The 17,112-nt window shown below is 44.5% G+C and overlaps 1 protein-coding gene across 2 annotated transcripts in view; it reads left to right on the top strand.

The window, feature by feature from the left end:
* FAM114A1 (family with sequence similarity 114 member A1) overlaps window positions 1–17,112 on the top strand; it is a 57,059-nt gene that overhangs the window by 26,091 nt on the left and 13,856 nt on the right. Inside the window, exons 4-8 of one of the 2 annotated variants that reach the window (XM_024573684.3) lie at window positions 870–983; window positions 1,106–1,206; window positions 4,052–4,186; window positions 8,401–8,553; window positions 14,296–14,419. In XM_024573684.3, coding sequence (XP_024429452.2) covers window positions 870–983; window positions 1,106–1,206; window positions 4,052–4,186; window positions 8,401–8,553; window positions 14,296–14,419 — 627 coding nt within the window. Of the gene's footprint in view, window positions 1–869; window positions 984–1,102; window positions 1,207–4,051; window positions 4,187–8,400; window positions 8,554–14,295; window positions 14,420–17,112 lie in introns of both variants that reach the window. The other variant, XM_024573683.3, reaches the window with a different exon arrangement.

Below are 17,112 nucleotides of genomic sequence, written 5' to 3'. Positions count from 1 at the left end.
GAGGAAAAAACCCCTGCAGAATAAAATGTAGACATAATAGTTATCAAGCCAAGGGTGTGTGTGTGTGTGTGTGTGTGTGTGTGTGTGTGTGTGTGTGTGTGTGTGTGTGTGTGTTGGAGGTAGGACAGGGGATGAGACGGTCAGCTCTGTATTTACGGAATAGTCACTGAATACCCACTGTCCCGGGCCAGGGGGACGCAGACATCGCCCCTGTGCAGATGGAGTGAAACCGATGCCCTTCATCCTGCCTGACCATTCCCACAGCGTGTGTGTGCCGTTACTGCCTGAGACGACAGTCAGAGCTGTTGGGTGCCCTCGCTGGTTTTCCCACTGACTTGCCTTTTGATTTTGACACATCAGACCATGCGAAAGGAGTAACTAACACAGTGAAAGAGCAGGTTAAAGCTCAACCGATTTCAGTTCACCAAATAACAGTGGAGAGCCTGCAAGGAATGAAAAAATGAACAACACATACCTGCCTGGAGGAGTTGGGAAAAGAGAAAAGAGGACGAGACAGGAATGCTATTCACAGATAATATCTAAGGGTTGTTGGGAATTAACCAGATGGCTAGTTAGCCTGTGTGAGAAGCCAAAGGGAGCACCTGAGAGCACTTGACAAAGGTTTCTCTCATTGCTCCTCCCAACAGTAATGAAGAAAGCGAGTCACTGACAGAATAGGAAACTTCTCCAAGATCGCTGAACTAGGCAGAGGCTGAGCTGGGATTCGAACCCACGTCTGGAGGCTGCAAAGTCTCTGCTCTTCATCACCACACCACACTTTCTTACAGCAACTCTGGAAGATGAGCTGTGGAATTTACAGGCTGTGGATTTCTGTTGTACCCACGAATCACATTTTTCTTTCCTGATAGGTCACGGGCTGACTGCAGTCAAGGAAAAAGCAGGGGCCACTCTGCGGATTCCTGGTGGGAATTCCGGCTCTTCCGAAGGAGCCCAGCCTGATGCGGAAAACGGTGCCCCTCAAAGTGAGTGGCACATTTATTTGGGGGGATTCTTGGACTTGGGCTGTGTTATGCTATGTGCACAAATAGAAACTTTCAGATCAGCGGAATGAACTCTGAAAAGACGTTTCTGTCTTTGACAGCAGATGCGGCCGCAGATCAGAGCCCTGCGGAAGGCCCACCCTCTTCTCCTTCATCGGGGTCTCGGGGCATGCTGTCAGCCATCACCAACGTGGTTCAAAACACAGTAGGTCCTTAGGTGCTTCCTCTGTTTCCCTGGCGCCTCCCTGCGCCTTCTTTTGATATCTCTATTTACCAGTGACCTAGATACAGCAGAGAGAAGATGGCCTTGCTCATGACTTCGGATCATGGTTTTGTGCTGCTTTCTTCTGCAGAGTAGGTGTAACCTTGGAACCAAAATAATAAGGGCAAAACAAAATGCGTTTTATGTTTAAAAGAAAGCTGCTGCTTCAAAGGCACATTTTTCGGTCTGATGGAATGGTGTCCTCCAGCAGCTGAAAGGACAGCGTCTGCTTGGGGGTGGGGGGAGGGCTCTTTCTTAGAGCTGGGACAGCTGTTTTCCCTCAGAGCTCTGTGTCCCTAAACCTTCCATTTGAAACATTAGATAAACCATTTAAATAAAAATAAACGCTGGTAAAGGGTCAGGAACAACATCCCCGAGATGTTTCTAAAGTGTTTCCAGATAACTAAGACGAATATTCTTCCCAATTTCCACTCTCACTTCCTCCAATAACCCAAAGTCTCCCCCTCCCCACACCCGCCCCTAGCTGGGGGAGCTGCCTGCCTCTTAAAGAAACTTGCTATTGGCAACAAAACAGATGAATAATGAAAAAATGAGATGCAGCTAGCGGGTCTTCAGGGCCAGGAAGAAAAGGTTTATTCTGAGCTATGTAAAACCAACTAACTGGTTTTTCTAGAAATGTAGTTCCTGTTCAGTGCATTCCTTTATTCATGTTTTAAAAAGATAATTAACCATTATACACCAGGAGCTACACTAGATGCTGAGTGAGCAAATGCTGACAAGTGAGAGGACACAATATCCTGGAAGATGGGGACAACGCAGTGCCACACGCGCCAGGAGGGGCTGTGGGCACACAAAGGAGTGCACCCCCTCTCCCCCGAAGGCTTCAGGTCAGGGCATGCCGGCCATAGAAAAGGACTGCTCCTGTCCTTGACTCTTGAGAGCCTCTAGACTAAGTAGAGTGAACGAGGAGCAGCAAACGTGTTTTAGGATCAAATAGCAATACAGTCTGGTATGCCCTGGGGAGTCGTGGGGCTGGGGGTGGGAAGGAGCTCTTTCAGTATCTCTGGTATAAGAAATGAATTCATGGTCTCCCTGAGCTACAGTGCAAGGCACTCCGAGTTTGTCTTCAGCACCTGCACATTCCTTTCTGTGTCCTCTCCCACCTTCTGGTACAGGGGTCCGCCCTTCCCTACGAGGGATGTGCTCTAGGCCCCCCAGTGGATACCTGAAACCATGGATAGCACTAAACCCTATTTGTACTGCTTGTTTTCCTGTACATACTCTCCTTTCCACTTGAAAGAAGTGTGGCTTCTCTTTGGTGTATCCAAATTGCCAGCATCACTACTCTTGTGCTTTGGGGACATTGTTAAGTAAAATAAGGGTGACTCGAACACCAGCAGTGTGAGACCACCACAGTCGACCTGATACCTGAGACAGCCACCAAGTGACTAATGGCGGGGAGCGGATACAGTGTGGATCCGCTACACAAACGGATGAAGGGATGAGTGGCACTCGGGGTGGGAGAGAGCAGGATGGCATGAGCTTTCATTGCACTACTCAGAATGGCGCATGACTTAAAACCTATGAAGTGTTTATTTCTGGAATTTTCCATGTAATATCTTTGAACTGCAGTTGACCACAGGTAGCTGAAACCATGGACAGTGAAACCATGGAGCAGAGGGTGCTGTATTTCTCCTTCCCAAGCTCTAGCACCCCCACCAGGTCTCCCCTCACTCAAAATTCCTATGACCTTCCTTCTCCCACTTTATTCTCTGCTGAAGTAATCCCCCACAGAATGGTGAGAGAAAATAAATCCAATTATGCAAAAGTGTGAATTGCTGGTATCCCCTAGTCCTCCCAAAGTAGGTGTATTTTAAGATCTGTTTTATTGGGTGACTATGGATTACTCCCAAATACGAGAACAAAGTCTAAATGTCCAAGATGGAAATAATAGATAAAGTACATTAATTCAGTGAAGTCAAATGTTGCTATTGAAGTGGTAATTATAAAGATAGGAAAAGGCATATAGGTAACCATATAATAATAAAATGTAATGTATAAAATTTATGTAAGGTGGGAAAAAACACAGATGCATGCACATTGCAATTGCTGCCATGTAGTTGGAGGATAGGACAGAAGTTGCAAATAATTTAAGCAGTTCTGTTTATATGAACAGTTTATGTGAGTAAATCTTGATTGTTTTACTCTTGTTTTTAAGGAAAACAATGGCTGACAAAGGGATTTGCAAGAGGATAACTACATAATAGAACAGGTTCTAAAACCAGTAGCGTATGGAAAGCAGCCTGTCTTATTTCACGAATATGCCAATTATAGGCAGTTGTTACTAGTTCCTGAAAGTGCTCAAGAGCCATCTGAAATAGCCTGAGGGTCCTACCCTCCAGGGCCCTAGATTAAAGAATTCCCTAAATTGGCAAGAGTATTTGACATTTTAATAGATTGCTCCAAATAACTCTGTTACTTGGATTAAAATTTTTTCAAACAAAAGTAGCAATTGGGTCACCTATTAATTTTATGTCTTAAATACATATCTATTCATATGCACAGAGCAGGGTAAAATTAATCCCAAATATGCTTTGGCTTTTCCCCCTAACCATCCTTTTTAAAATAACATTATATATCCTACAAATTATATGATGTGCTCTTCGAAGGGAAAGAAAATCGGATTAAATGGATGATAAATTCCAATGAAAGAATTGTGAGTTTATATTGATTTTAATATTTGAGGATAGAGCCATCTAGGAGTTGCTGACTGCTGCGAAAGAGCAAAATGTAAAAATCTAATCTCAGGCAATTATCTCCTCTGCAGGGGAAAAGTGTCTTAACAGGCGGGCTTGACGCTTTGGAGTTCATCGGCAAGAAAACCATGACTGTGCTTGCAGAGAGCGACCCGGGCTTCAGACGGACCAAGACGCTCATGGAGAGAACCGTTTCCTTATCTCAGGTGGGGTGATATACTTCTGCAAGTTTTTCTTTCAGTCAATAAAATAAATACATTCCTAATTATCTTTTTTATTAGGCATCTTTAAGATTTATTTATTTTAGATAAAGGGGAAGAGAGGGAGAAACAGAGGGAGAGGAACACCAATATGTGAGAAATACATCAATCAGTTGCCTCTCACACGCCCCTCCTGGGGACCAGGCCCACAACCCAGGCATGTGCCCTGACTGGGAATCGAACCGGTGACGTTTTGGTTCGTAGGCCTGCACCAGCAGGGCTTTTATTAGGCATTTTAAAGCACACAATTCAAATTCAAATGATACAAAATAATAGAGAGTAAAAACTGAGTTTCTAACACACCCCTTGCCCTGGTCTCTTAGTTTCACACCGGAGACAACCACTGTGACAGCTGCGTACGGATTCTATCAGAATTACCGTAGGGATATAGACACAGAGATAGAGATAGACATAGAGCTATATGTAGCTACACACACATTCGTATGCACATGTATATGTACACACTTTTTCAACCAGTGGTAGCTTACTCACCACACTCTTTTGTGCCTCGCTTTATTCATTTAATACTTTCCTGAAGATTATTCCATTTGTGCCATTTATCTGTGTCCATTCAGGTTGCTGTAACAAAATACCACAGACAGGGTGGCTTATACACAGCAAACGTTGGTTTCTTATAGTTCTAAAAGTTCACACCCCTGTAAAAGGAAGAATTGGACCTGGCCAGTTTCCCAGGTCACCACAGTTTCTGAGCCTCCTTCACAACGTTTATCGGTCTCTGTATTGAATCTTCTGATAAAAAGCGAGCGGCCATACTCAATGAAATACGTCACCCAAGAAGCCGCACGGACCATCTGCAGTGTTTGTTCTAGTTACTCATCTGAAACATGTGCAAAACACGTGCAAAACATGTAGCGCCCGATATTCCGGGGCAACTTGAGCACTGCCCCTGTAACTCACATGGCCTGCTTCAGCTGGGTCACCAGAGTACTGCCACCTTTACCCTGCTGCTACACAGTAATTTTCATTCATTCCACAAATGCATTTAAAGTGTCCACCGTGTATCAGGCACTGTCCCAAGCACTTGAGATACATCTAGTAACCAAATAGATAAAAATTCCTGTACTTCAGGAGCTTTTCTCCCAGTGAAGAGAGGCAAGCAAATTACCTAGTATTTTAGAAAGTAATGAGTGCTGTGGAAAAAAAGAAAAAGTCGACCAGAAAGAGAGTAATCAGGAATGTGGTCATGAGGGGCAAGTTAAGGATAAAGTTGGATTGTGAACGGGGGGCTCACGGAGATAGATGATGACATCTGAGCAAATGCCCGAAGGAGACGAAAGGCTTGACCATGTAGAAATCGGAGTAAAGCACGTTCCAGTCAGAAAGAACAGCTTGTGCAAAGGCCCTGGGGCAGGAGTATCTGGTATGAACAAAAAACAGCAAGGATGCTTTGTGGTGGGAGAGGAGCGAGCTGGGATGAAAGTAGTTGAAGATAAGGCCAGAATGGTAATGGGCGGCAGACGATGGCAGATCATGGAGGGCGTTTGTAAAGACCTTGGTGTTACTGTCGGTGAAATGGGGGAGCCATTGCAGCATTTTGAAAAGAAGAGTGGTAAACCTGACTTCACAAGGATCACTGGAATTACTGTGTTAAAAATAAACTGGGTAGGGAGGAGGGTCAAGGGCAGGGAGACCAGTTAAGACACATATTAGTTGAAGTCCTCCCACAAACAGAAGCCAAGATGGACTTAAATGTGCAAGCATTTCACTAGAGAAAATACCTGTGTGAGAGAAAATTGGGAGTTGGGTACTCAGGAAGGCTGAGAGAGCCATCAGACCAAGATACAAGTCTGATCCCAGTGTTGGGGGAGGGAGAGAAGTTTGGGTGGGAGCACCCTAGACTGCTGTGCCATCCAAGGAAGGTTTGGGGGAGTCCTTCAGTCAAAGTCCCCTGACAAAGGAGTTCCAGTCTCCCGGGAACAGGTCTGCCTTGATGTTCCTGATGGGAGGCGTGACCTTGGTGCAAATGAGGGATGGATTTCAAAGCGCAGCACCTGAGGCCCTTGGTCATTTATGCTCCAGTGTCTCGGCCTCTACAGGAGGCAACTGCACTGATTTAAACAGGAGGAGGTGGCGGCTGGGAGCAGGGTGGAGCCATGCAGGTAGTCACGAGTCTGATTCTGGGCGAAGTTGAAGTTCGAAGGCCTGTCCTGATTTCCTGAAGGGTTGAAGGTGGGGTGTGAGGTAAAAGGAGGAGGCAAGGATGGCTCCAAGGTGTTAGTCCTGAGCAACTGGAAGGATGAAGCTGCCATTTACTGAGATAGGGACATCCGTTAGGTTTTTCCTAATCCACACTAGATAACTATAGGGACCAGAAGTGCTCATCCGCACACGACGCAAATCCCTCACGTGTTCTATCCCAGTGAAACGCTCTCAGGAACGTTTCTCGGATCCCACCCCAGAACCACTCCTCGCACTTAAACCCATCTCCTTTGCTTCTCCGGAGGGAAAAATAGAACCAACATCCTGGGTAAAGTCAGTTCTTCTTTAGGCAACTTGAATTTCACTCTCCATTTTTTTGAGTGAATTCAAATCACTCCAGGATGTTCTCCCTTTACCTTCCATTTCAGCCCTTCCCCCGCTATTCCAAAGTTCAAATTTAGAGATGGAAGTTGGTGTAGACAAGGGAAGCAATTTCAGTGTCACTTGGTTATTTTATTTTACCACCACCAACCCGGTGAGATGAGTAGGGAGGGGTGTGTGTGTACCGGCCCTTGAGTCGGCTCTGACTCCTGGTGACCCTGTGACTGAGTGATGTCCCCAAGTCCTGTCCTCAGCAGCCCTGCTCAGCGCCTGCAGACTCCTGCCTACAGCTTCTTTCATGGAGTCAATTCATCCATCTGCTATTTGGTCTTCCTCTTCTCCTGCTGCCTTCTGTTTTCCCAGCCTTTTCCAAAGAACCCAGCCTTCCCAGGAGGTGCCCAAAGTAGGACAGCTGCAGCTTTGTCATTTTGGGCTCCAGTGATGTTCCAGGCTTCGTGTGCGCTAGGACCCGCTTGTTCGTCTTTCTGGTGGTTCATCTGTAGCGCTCTCCTCTGACAGCACGTTTCAAATGCATCAACTTTTTTCTCTCAGCCTTCTTCACTAGGTCTTGTTGTGTTAAAAATTCCCAAAGGTTTGATTGTGTTGTCCTGAAAACTTTATAATTCAGAGCTTGCACTTACTAGTTTTAAATACACACAGGAGGGAGAATTCTGTCTGTGACCCTGTGGGTTATCTGCCAACAACCTCAAGACCCAAAACAGCTGATTGTGTTATTGGCACATAATAAAAACAAGATCTGTTGTTCCATAGTCTTCCCTTTGTGACCTCGTGGTGGCCAGCGTGTTTATGGTGCTCTTCACAGATACGAAAAAACACTGTAAACTTAATGCCGCAGTAAACTCGATGAGGAAGCAAATAAACAAGGCTTGGAAGCAAAGAAAGCGAGTGCAGGAAACTGGGAGCGACGGTGGACTTGTGTTCGTTTTGTTGTTGTTTTAGTTAACCAACAGCACGTGGAGAGCAATTCGGTTTACAGTCATATTTCTCATCGTCAACCTAAGAACGCATAAGCCAACATTCTTATTTATATTCAGTATCTAGTAAGAAATACATTATGAGTTTATATTTTATTAATTTTTTCATCAAAGATGTTTAATAACCACACACAAAAAAAAAATTTCTAAATACTGTAACTCAGATAAAATCAGGTGCGTTTTCTTCAGCTTTGAAGTCTGCCTGGGTGCAGCTGCTGCAATTAATCCTGTCATGACAGATTAAACTTCTCTGTTGCATGTAAATTCGCTCATTGTAAAAAAGTTGGACATTTAGAGAATAAGAAAATTAATCACACACAAGGAAAACATTTCAGTGGAAACCAGTGTTGAGCTTTTGTTGTGCCTCTTTCCGGTCCTATTCCCCAGGCACAGAATTTTTGCTTGTTTTGTTGTATACGGAATGAACATGTAAAATTCCAAGTGGAATATTATGTAAAAATTGTCAGTAGAATCAATCAAAGGCGTCATTTTTTAAAGAACCTCCAAAATGACTGCAACCTACTCTTACAAATACAAAGTGAGTCCTTGTCGCTGCCTACGTCTTAAGCAGGAAATGGGGCTTTCGGGCACCACAGAGTGTACAAAGTTTGCATATTTCTGCAGATGTTACGGGAGGCCAAGGAGAAAGAGAAGCAGAGACTGGCGCAGCAGCTCCCGGCCGAGAGGACTGCACACTATGGGATGCTGTTTGACGAGTATCAAGGTTTGTCACACCTGGAAGCTCTGGAAATTCTATCCAATGAAAGTGAAAGCAAGGTATGTCTGCACTGGTCTTTTAAATGACATCTTCATCAATGCATTTTCTTAACAGCAAAGAAACTAGAAAATCTGCCATTAGAACACTCATTTTTAGAGCCTCATTATATGCTAAGGTCACAAATACCGCACAGCCTGTGATCCTTATTATTTCCTCTCTGTCATGTGCTGAGCTGTTTCTCCTCTGCCCATCCCCCCCCTTCCCCAAGAGGGCCAGCACCATAACAGTCATCACTACTTACGTAATGGTGCAAAAGGCTGCTCAAAAGCTTGTCTACCAGGCTCCTGGCCCTGCGCTTCCCTTTGTTGACACAGTACATGCATCAGAGAGGCCCACCAAGCCATTCTTCATTCCCACCCAAAGAAAACAAAGCAGCTGATGTTTCTTCCAGACCATGGAGTTTTAATATTTTTAGTATTATGGCTTATATATTGTATTTAATCGCCCATTTGTTAGACTGTCTGAACTTCAAAGGGCAGGAGTAGCCTACTGGTGGTTACAGTTCTAGTTGGGAAAGCCCCTGAACAGAAACCTTAGAAATTACCCAGCAGCCCTGCATGGTCACGTCTCCCCTAAGGTGATCCCAAAAAACAAAACATGAAGAGCAGAAATCAGCAGGGTTTGGTGATTTATTTTTTAAAAGATCTATGTGGGGGTTGGGTTTAGTTAGCAAACACTTGTACTGGCACTTACATAGTCACTATTCTAAGCACATTAAACCTATTAAATCATTTAATTGTATATATGGCTCTTTTGTGTGGACGCAGGCTTACCATACTCTGGGGTGTTTTTCCAGTGGGGGCCACAGGGCAGTGCCCTCTGGACCTCCCAAGAGAGGCTGTGGGCTACAAGGAGCTCTGGGCTATTCACTGGGGACAGGCAGGTGCTCAGACAGGAAGCTGAACTTGGAAGAGAGCCTCAGAGTGGAGAAAACATCTGGACCCTCTCTAGGCCTTCTCCTTTCATGTTTGGACTTTGAGGAGGCTGAGACAGTCTTCATGGCCACCTCGTCAGGGGAGACGACATCGGCCACATAATGGGCAACCAAGAACGAAACAAGGTAGAGCCCCACATCCCCACTCCCCACCCACGAGATTATCAAGTGACAAGTTACTCCCTGTGTTTGTGTCCTTTTTAGTTATCCGTGAGCCATCTCATGGTTATACCAGCAACGGATAATTTTTTAAAAGCACAATCATTAGTCTTTTACAGATATAAAATGAACGTGAATTAAAGTATTTATTTAGCTCATTAATTAAATGAAGGATCCGACCAGCTATTATAACTGATTCAAAGGAAAAGCCAGAGAAGCACAAATTTACATGGAGTAAAGCAAGTTTGAAATGAATATGCAAACGGACACGAACCTGGTTTTCCCGCAGGAGGCTGTCCCTCCACCGGGCAGAGTTCACTCTGGTGTCTACAGACAAGAGTCATTCCGCACTGCACTCAGCTGTCTACAATTGAATCTGAATCCGATAACCTGGCAGCATGTGCTTTCGGAAACCTACTTTCCCACTGAAGCACAGAGTTGCCTTTACAGAACTTGTGTTTCGGGTCAAATGTTACATGATCAAATACAGCTCAGTAGCTGTATGATTTTCGACCTGTCTTACCTCAGTCTCTTTATCTATTAAATGAAAATAATGAAAACCTACATCATGGGGTTATTAAAATAATTGAGAAAATCCATGTGAAGTTAGTCATAGCATGCCTCATACATAATGAGCACTCAATAAATGTTAGCTGCCATTTTATAAATATGCATGTATATATATGTACAACTATGATGTTGATGCCATTTTATTTTGTATGCATTATGTTACATATATATTTGTTATTATCACTAAAAGCGTTATAGGTGAGCATGGGCTCCTGAAGCTATCATGGTGGTACAGAGAGATTTCGCTCTGGCTGGTTCCATCACAGGTCTCAGCGGAGAAACAGCCTCAGGTCCCCAGAAAAGAGCCCCAGAGAACTGCTGTTGCTAGGAGGGAGGGGGGGCCCTTGGAGGGTTGCATTGCCCTCTGCACACTGCTTTCTCTTCCCAGCCTGGAGATTTTTGTAGTTTTCCTAGTAAGGAATGCAGAATTTTTTTTCTTGGCTTAGTAATGGTAGTTACTGGGTGCTGTGATACACAGTCCTAAAAATGTCTGGGTCAAAACCTTTAGCCAGGAGTTATGCTCACTCCTCTCACAGCCCAAGGTGGGGGTGCCCGATCAGCAGGCAGCCTTCCTGCATTTAGGGAGCCAGGAGTCAGGCTCTGTCCGTCTTGTGCCTCCACTGGACCCATCCTAATATTCATAGGCCTCTGGCAAGAATACAAATGGGGACCTATGCTGGGGCTGTCAGGTTTAACAAATAAAAATACGGGATAACTAGTTAATTTAACTTTAGAAAAACAATGATTACTTTTTTTAGCTTAACTATGTTGTGTGCAATATTTGGGACACAGGTTTATTCAACAAGAATATTCATTGTTTATCCAGAATTCAAATTTAACTAAACGTCTTATATTTCATCTGGCAACCCTATACAAACCAAATATTTACAAGTAAAAGGACCTTTGGAAACAGACTGCTGAAGGAAGTGTATCTGTCACCCTACCTTGACAATCACACTTCCGTAATGACCTGGAAGGTCAGATTCCCATTTAGAACCCTCAGACGCCTCCGATTTCCACAGCCCCCTCCTGCCTGCTCTCCTTCCTTTATCTCCAGTAGGCCCTCCCCTCAGAGCGCCTCCTGAGCGCATGTGAGGAGGGCTTAGTACCAGTTACGCCCGCTCCCTGCAAACAACTTTCTCTTCCTCATCCTTTGGGCCTAGGATCTCTCCAAGATATGGGCCCCTGTAAGGAGCACAGTCTGCTGGGAAAGAGGTTCATTCAGGCTGTGGAAGGGGACCTGGAAGGCCACCTGGAGGAGGGCGGTCTAGAAGGAGGAGCATGGGCTCTAGGCAGGCATCTCCCTTTGTCCTGAGGACTTCCCTGTGTCCAAGGCTGAAATATTGGCTTTAATCATCATCTAGCGTCTCCTTAATCCCACCAGGGTGAGGCGAGAGTGTAGAGGGGACCCTCCCATTTTTGAAAAGCCTTGACCCAGAAATGATTTCTGTCTCCTCTGCTCACTTTGCATTGGCTCATACAATATATTACAGAATATAAGGACTTACTGGCATTACTATCCACTAGGTTGACTCTAGGAGGACAGTTGCAAGGCAGTGTGGTGAAATCGATAAATCTTTAAGGAAAAGCTAATCATTGTATTGCCATCATGCTCAATATTTAACAAAAATATTGGGTTGGCCTTTTAGTTTTTTCCATAAAATAAAAGACACTTGTCTCATTTTCACCAATAACTTTACTGATGTGGATATTTTGAGTATGTCGGCTATCTCCCACTATTGGCTTCTAGTGGGCAGAGGCCAGGGGTGCTGCTAAACATCTTCCAATGCATAACACAGCCCCACAGCAAAGAATTATTTGGCCAAAGCGTCAATAGTACCAAGAATCTTCACAAACCACTTTTGACACATTTGATCAGTCACAGCAGCTTCTCCATACAATGCGCACATCTTTTTGTATGTGTTTCCGTTGTGTTTTTACCTTTCTTGAAATAATAAAGTATCATACACTGAAAATGTTGGTTTTCTTCCACCTTCAATATTAAAATGGCTGCACAATAATTCACCAATTTTGGTAAGTTTTTTTAGATGCTTGCTGATATGAGAGCTGTCACAATACAATCTAACAAAATTGTTTCAAATGAAGTTAAAGACAACGTACTAGAGCCGTCGTACAGAAATAACACAATGGACTTTTTGGCCAACCCAACAGTAAACAAGAATTTTCAAAACAGCCCCCTGCGCCCCCTTTCAGGGAAAAGACCAGTAAGGCAGACTGTCTGCCCTGGCGTTCCTGACAGCACTTAAGCACAGGGCCAATCATAGCCAGCATTCCACAAGTATTTACTGAGGAGTGCATATTTACTTATTTTTCATTATTGGATTGTAGATTTAGTGCACATTGCCTTGGCATGACAGAACGAACTAACTAGGAGGAAGCGGAAAGGATGCTGTAGTAGACATGCTGACAAAAGTCTTTTGCTTAAAAAAAAAAAAAAAGGTAATCCCCTGGAAGGGAATCCCCAAAGCCGAAAACCCCACTGCAATCGCTCCCGGGGACGGCTACCCTCCAGAAGACACAGGAAAACAAAAATGTTCCGCACGTGCGCGTACATTTTCGATAGGTGTTGTACTCCGACACCCTTATTCAACTACCTTTCTTGTTGTACTCTTAGAAAACTTCTGTTGAGGAAATACATTTGAAGTGTATGATGTGGGCGCATCTAGGACGCTGGGGCCTAAACGTGAGTGTGTGAGCTGAAACAGTCTGAAAAGGTCAGACCAAAAGGAGGGGCAGCAGCCACGCTGCAGGGCGCACTTGCTTCCACCTGCTGGACTCAGCTAATGGGGTCCGCGGGGATGACTTGCGCCCAGAGCTCTGGCGCTGGCTGCATGAGCCACGTTTAGGAAAGTGGCGCTCTGGCATACCGATGCCCTCGCTGCCTCTCCCACTTACCCTGCTGTGTGAATCTACCACCACAGTAAATGCTGCAACATTCGAAAGGGCCCAGCGCCTCCTCTGCGGGCTCTCTCTCCAGAGCAAGTGCTGGACCTGCAGAATGAAAAATTAAAAGCCTTACTATTCTACAGTCGTACCTCACTTTTTATGTGGTTCTCCATGCACTTTGGCCATCTTGGAAACTGAGATCAATCTTCAGACTCACAGAGCATGACTGGCCACCTACACAAATAATTTTAAAGTGTGTACAAAGGATCATTTCAAAAGAGGGACTCTGAAGACAATGGGCAGGGAGAACAGCAGGACAGACCTCAGGGAGGACGCCAGAGCTCTGTGAGGTCTCCCCGCACAGCCTCACGCCTCCCTGGGCGTGGGCAGCTCCCTCTCTGGAGCCCCCACTGTGCCTCCGCTCACAACTGTCACGTCTTTATTGGTGAACATGGGCCTCCCTCCTCTAGACAACAAAATCTCTGAGAAGAAAAATGTGTTTTGTGTATTTTTGCAACCCCAGCTCAATAACCCACATCTAGCAACTGTATCTATACCTGTGTGTGTTTATTTATTTATGTTTATTTACATGTGTGCATATGTGCATAGGTATATGTGTGCCTATATATAATTTCTCAATATCACTGTAAGTACTTTTAAGTACCTTATTTCATTTAACCTTCAAATCACCCTTATAAGGTAAATGCTATTAGTCCCTATTTTACCAATAAGGAAGCTGGGTCATAGAAAGGTTAAATAAATTACCTGAGGTCTCACGATTAGTAAGGGAGCAGCTGGTGTTTGAATGCTGGGTTGACATGGAAGTGTGAACATGGAAGTGTGTCTGTGACCACTGTCACAGAAGAGCTATCACCACCGTTCATCTCGCACCTGCTGCGTGCACTTGTACAACGTACTTCATGTTCGTTACCTCGTTTACTGCACCAGGACCTCTGGGAAGTGTGAATCTCACTTCAAACATTTACAAACTGTGGCCGAGGGAACTTAAGTGACTTACCCAAAGTTGCACAGTTAATTGACAACTCATCCCAGTGTTACCTCCCACGCCACGAATCACCTCAGTCCCAGGCGAGCTGGGGACATCCATACGTAAATGTTATTAAGGAGAAGAAAAAGAATGGCAGTTATGCTGACCTACTTCTTTTTTCAGGTTCAGGCATTTCTAGCATCATTTGACGGAGAGAAGCTGGAACTCTTAAAAAATGACCTAATTTCCATTAAAGACATCTTTGTAGCCAAAGAGATGGAGAATGAAGAGAATCAAGAAGAGCAAGGTAAGAAAAATCATCGGTTAATAGAGAGACAAACGGTTGGTGTGACCCTTATGGCACAGCCATTCATAAGCGCACCCCTTTGAACAGGGGTGAATCATTTCATTCACTGCTCGCCCTCCCACTTCCAAAGCACTCCAGGCACCTGCTCGCGTTGCAGGAGCTGGTCACATTGATCTGCAGTCCTTTCGTGCTGGGCGGGAGCCCCAGATGGAGACATCTGGCATCTTCACTTCTCAGGGGCCCAGCACCGTCGCCGGCCCTTCACAGCCACTCAGTGACTGGGTGCAGCCCCATGAACAAGGGGGCTGCGCACTGAGGAGGGTCCTGATAACTAGAGTATATGCCCTGGTGTCTCATTCTTTTATCTGCGCGTGGAGGTTGTTGGATGTGATTGATGTTGGTGGTGGGCTGGTCTCCCAGTGGACTTCCTTTCCTATTTTCTCTCTCCTTTAATTTATATGTGGAGGACTTAGGATGTATGTGTGAGTAGCCTATGCTCAGCCTCAAAATTCATGCAAAGGCACCCAGGACACCAGGGCATTATGTGTCAGGTTGTCAATCGCTGAGCTGAGCCAGGTGCCCTCTCCCGATAACCCTCCAGGGGAAAATGATCTCCAAGGTAGGCATGCTTAGTGATAAAGTCATCCATCTGGGAACAGAATGAGGTAAAGCACTTGGTATGTCCGTGGGCAGTGATTTCTTCCTCGTGTTATCACCTGGCATGACAGCCATGGCATTCGTGTGGGTTATGCCGAAGAGTCAAGCAGCCGTGGACAGTACAGAGCTGGCTTCTGGGACCGTGCGAAAGGTCCCACTTGAAACATTTGCACCACTTACATGCAACGCAGCCTTGAACAAGTGCTGTAACCTTTCTGAAACCCAGTCTCTCCCCTATAAATGCTGACAATGATACATATTTTCAAGGGCTATTGTGAGGGTCAAAATTAGATAATGTATGTAAAAACATACATTACAGTGCCTGGCCCACAGAACCACTCAAAAATGTTAGTCATGATTATTACTTAAAGCGCTCACCCAATGCCAGGAAAACAGTAAAGGTGTAGTAAGTTGTAGCTTTTATTTATGGGAGCCCTTGTTACCCACACACAGAGCAGTTATAATGTGCATCCATTCCGTCAAGTCGCTGCAAGTGTTTTGTGTCCAAGTGTGTTACGTGCCTTTAATCAGAGCTCGAACACAAGCACTCCCCATGCTTCTTCCTCAGTGCTCGGCCCAAAATTATTCTACATATTTGCAAACTGTCATTTACATACCATCTCCCCCTTTAGCCCCACGTACTGACCTTATGTGCCTTCAGTTTAATGAGCTTTATGCTCATTGCTTCAGAACAGAGGAATCAGTTCTACTAAAGCATAGAAAGAGGCCAATATCAAAGAGACTGTTAGAGAATTATGTTTTTGAGCATTTGTACGCTTCTCCAAAGTCACAAAGGACGACAGCCTTGTATCTCTGGGTTAACAATGAAGAAGCTATGAGGCCATCTGTTAAAGGTCATGGAGCTAGTGTTCTGGACTCAGGCTGAAATCATACAGATGCCTAGCTTCCAGGTTAACAGTCGCCACAAAGAGCCAGGCTATTTCTCCTCAGTCTCTTGATGCCTGACCTAGGCCAGGGTCCTATTAGGGATTCACTCGGAAAGGATAAAAAGAGGACCCCAAATTCCCCGTAACGTCAAGGAGGGATTGTTGCCAGTGCAGGTTAAGGCAGCGTTGCTGCCCCAGCTAGTGCTGCTTCCAGGCAAGGAACCTTGATCCAGTCCTGTCAAAGAGAAAACAGTGTGTTCCAGGCTCTATGTAGAGCGTCAGGAGATTGAGATATTTTTTAATATGACAAAAAAGTTAAAGTCCTAAATGGCATGTGTACATATGGTAGGTCTGTCTCTCCTTGAGTGACAGAACCCTGTAATCTCCTGTAGTATATCCATTTTCCCAAAGGCATCTCCAGAGGATCAAACCACTATTAATTTTAATTAATTTAATAAAGAAATGGCATTTGAACACTTAAAGAAGAACTGGGAGAAAGGAATAACAGGGTAGCCATAAATGGATCACGTTATGATGGAGTGTTACAACGTATCGGTGGGGGCGAGCAGACAATCCAGGAGTGAAACTCGGGAAGAAACTAGAGCATCGTCATCAATTTTTTTTCTTGTAAGAGCTTACATTCCTAAAAGCTTCCTAACACCTAAATAATTTATTTGATGGTCTCCAAAAATGTAATAAACTGTCATTTTTAGATATATTGAGTATGGGTCTCCCTGGCAGTTAATAATGTTAGCCAATGATTTACATGTTTGTCTTTCCAGCAGAGTGTGATTTCACCACACCTGCCATGGGTCTCTAATTTGGTTTACCACTGTTGTGAAGAGATTTTTAAAGGGTATTTTCTAGTTTTATTGCCTTGGAGAAGGTTTTCTCACCTTATACATAGACCAAGACTTGTAGTAATAGGTATTCTTTGTTGCAACATTTTTTTATCTTCTGTTTTTGTCTACTTCTATTTTTCACCGATTTTTTTCTAAAATATTTGGCAGAACCTATGGGCGTATTTTCCTGTTTTATAGAATGAATGAACATTTAAAAGCTGGGGCTGCATAAAGTACTTGATTCCTAACTTAGTGTTGATTACTCTTAAATATTTTTAATCTCCTAATGTATCTTTGTAGCACTTAA

Source organism: Desmodus rotundus, chromosome 4 (genome assembly GCF_022682495.2).
Source record: "Desmodus rotundus isolate HL8 chromosome 4, HLdesRot8A.1, whole genome shotgun sequence".
Taxonomy (NCBI): Eukaryota; Metazoa; Chordata; class Mammalia; order Chiroptera; family Phyllostomidae; genus Desmodus; species Desmodus rotundus.
This window is presented reverse-complemented; position numbering and strand designations above follow the sequence as displayed.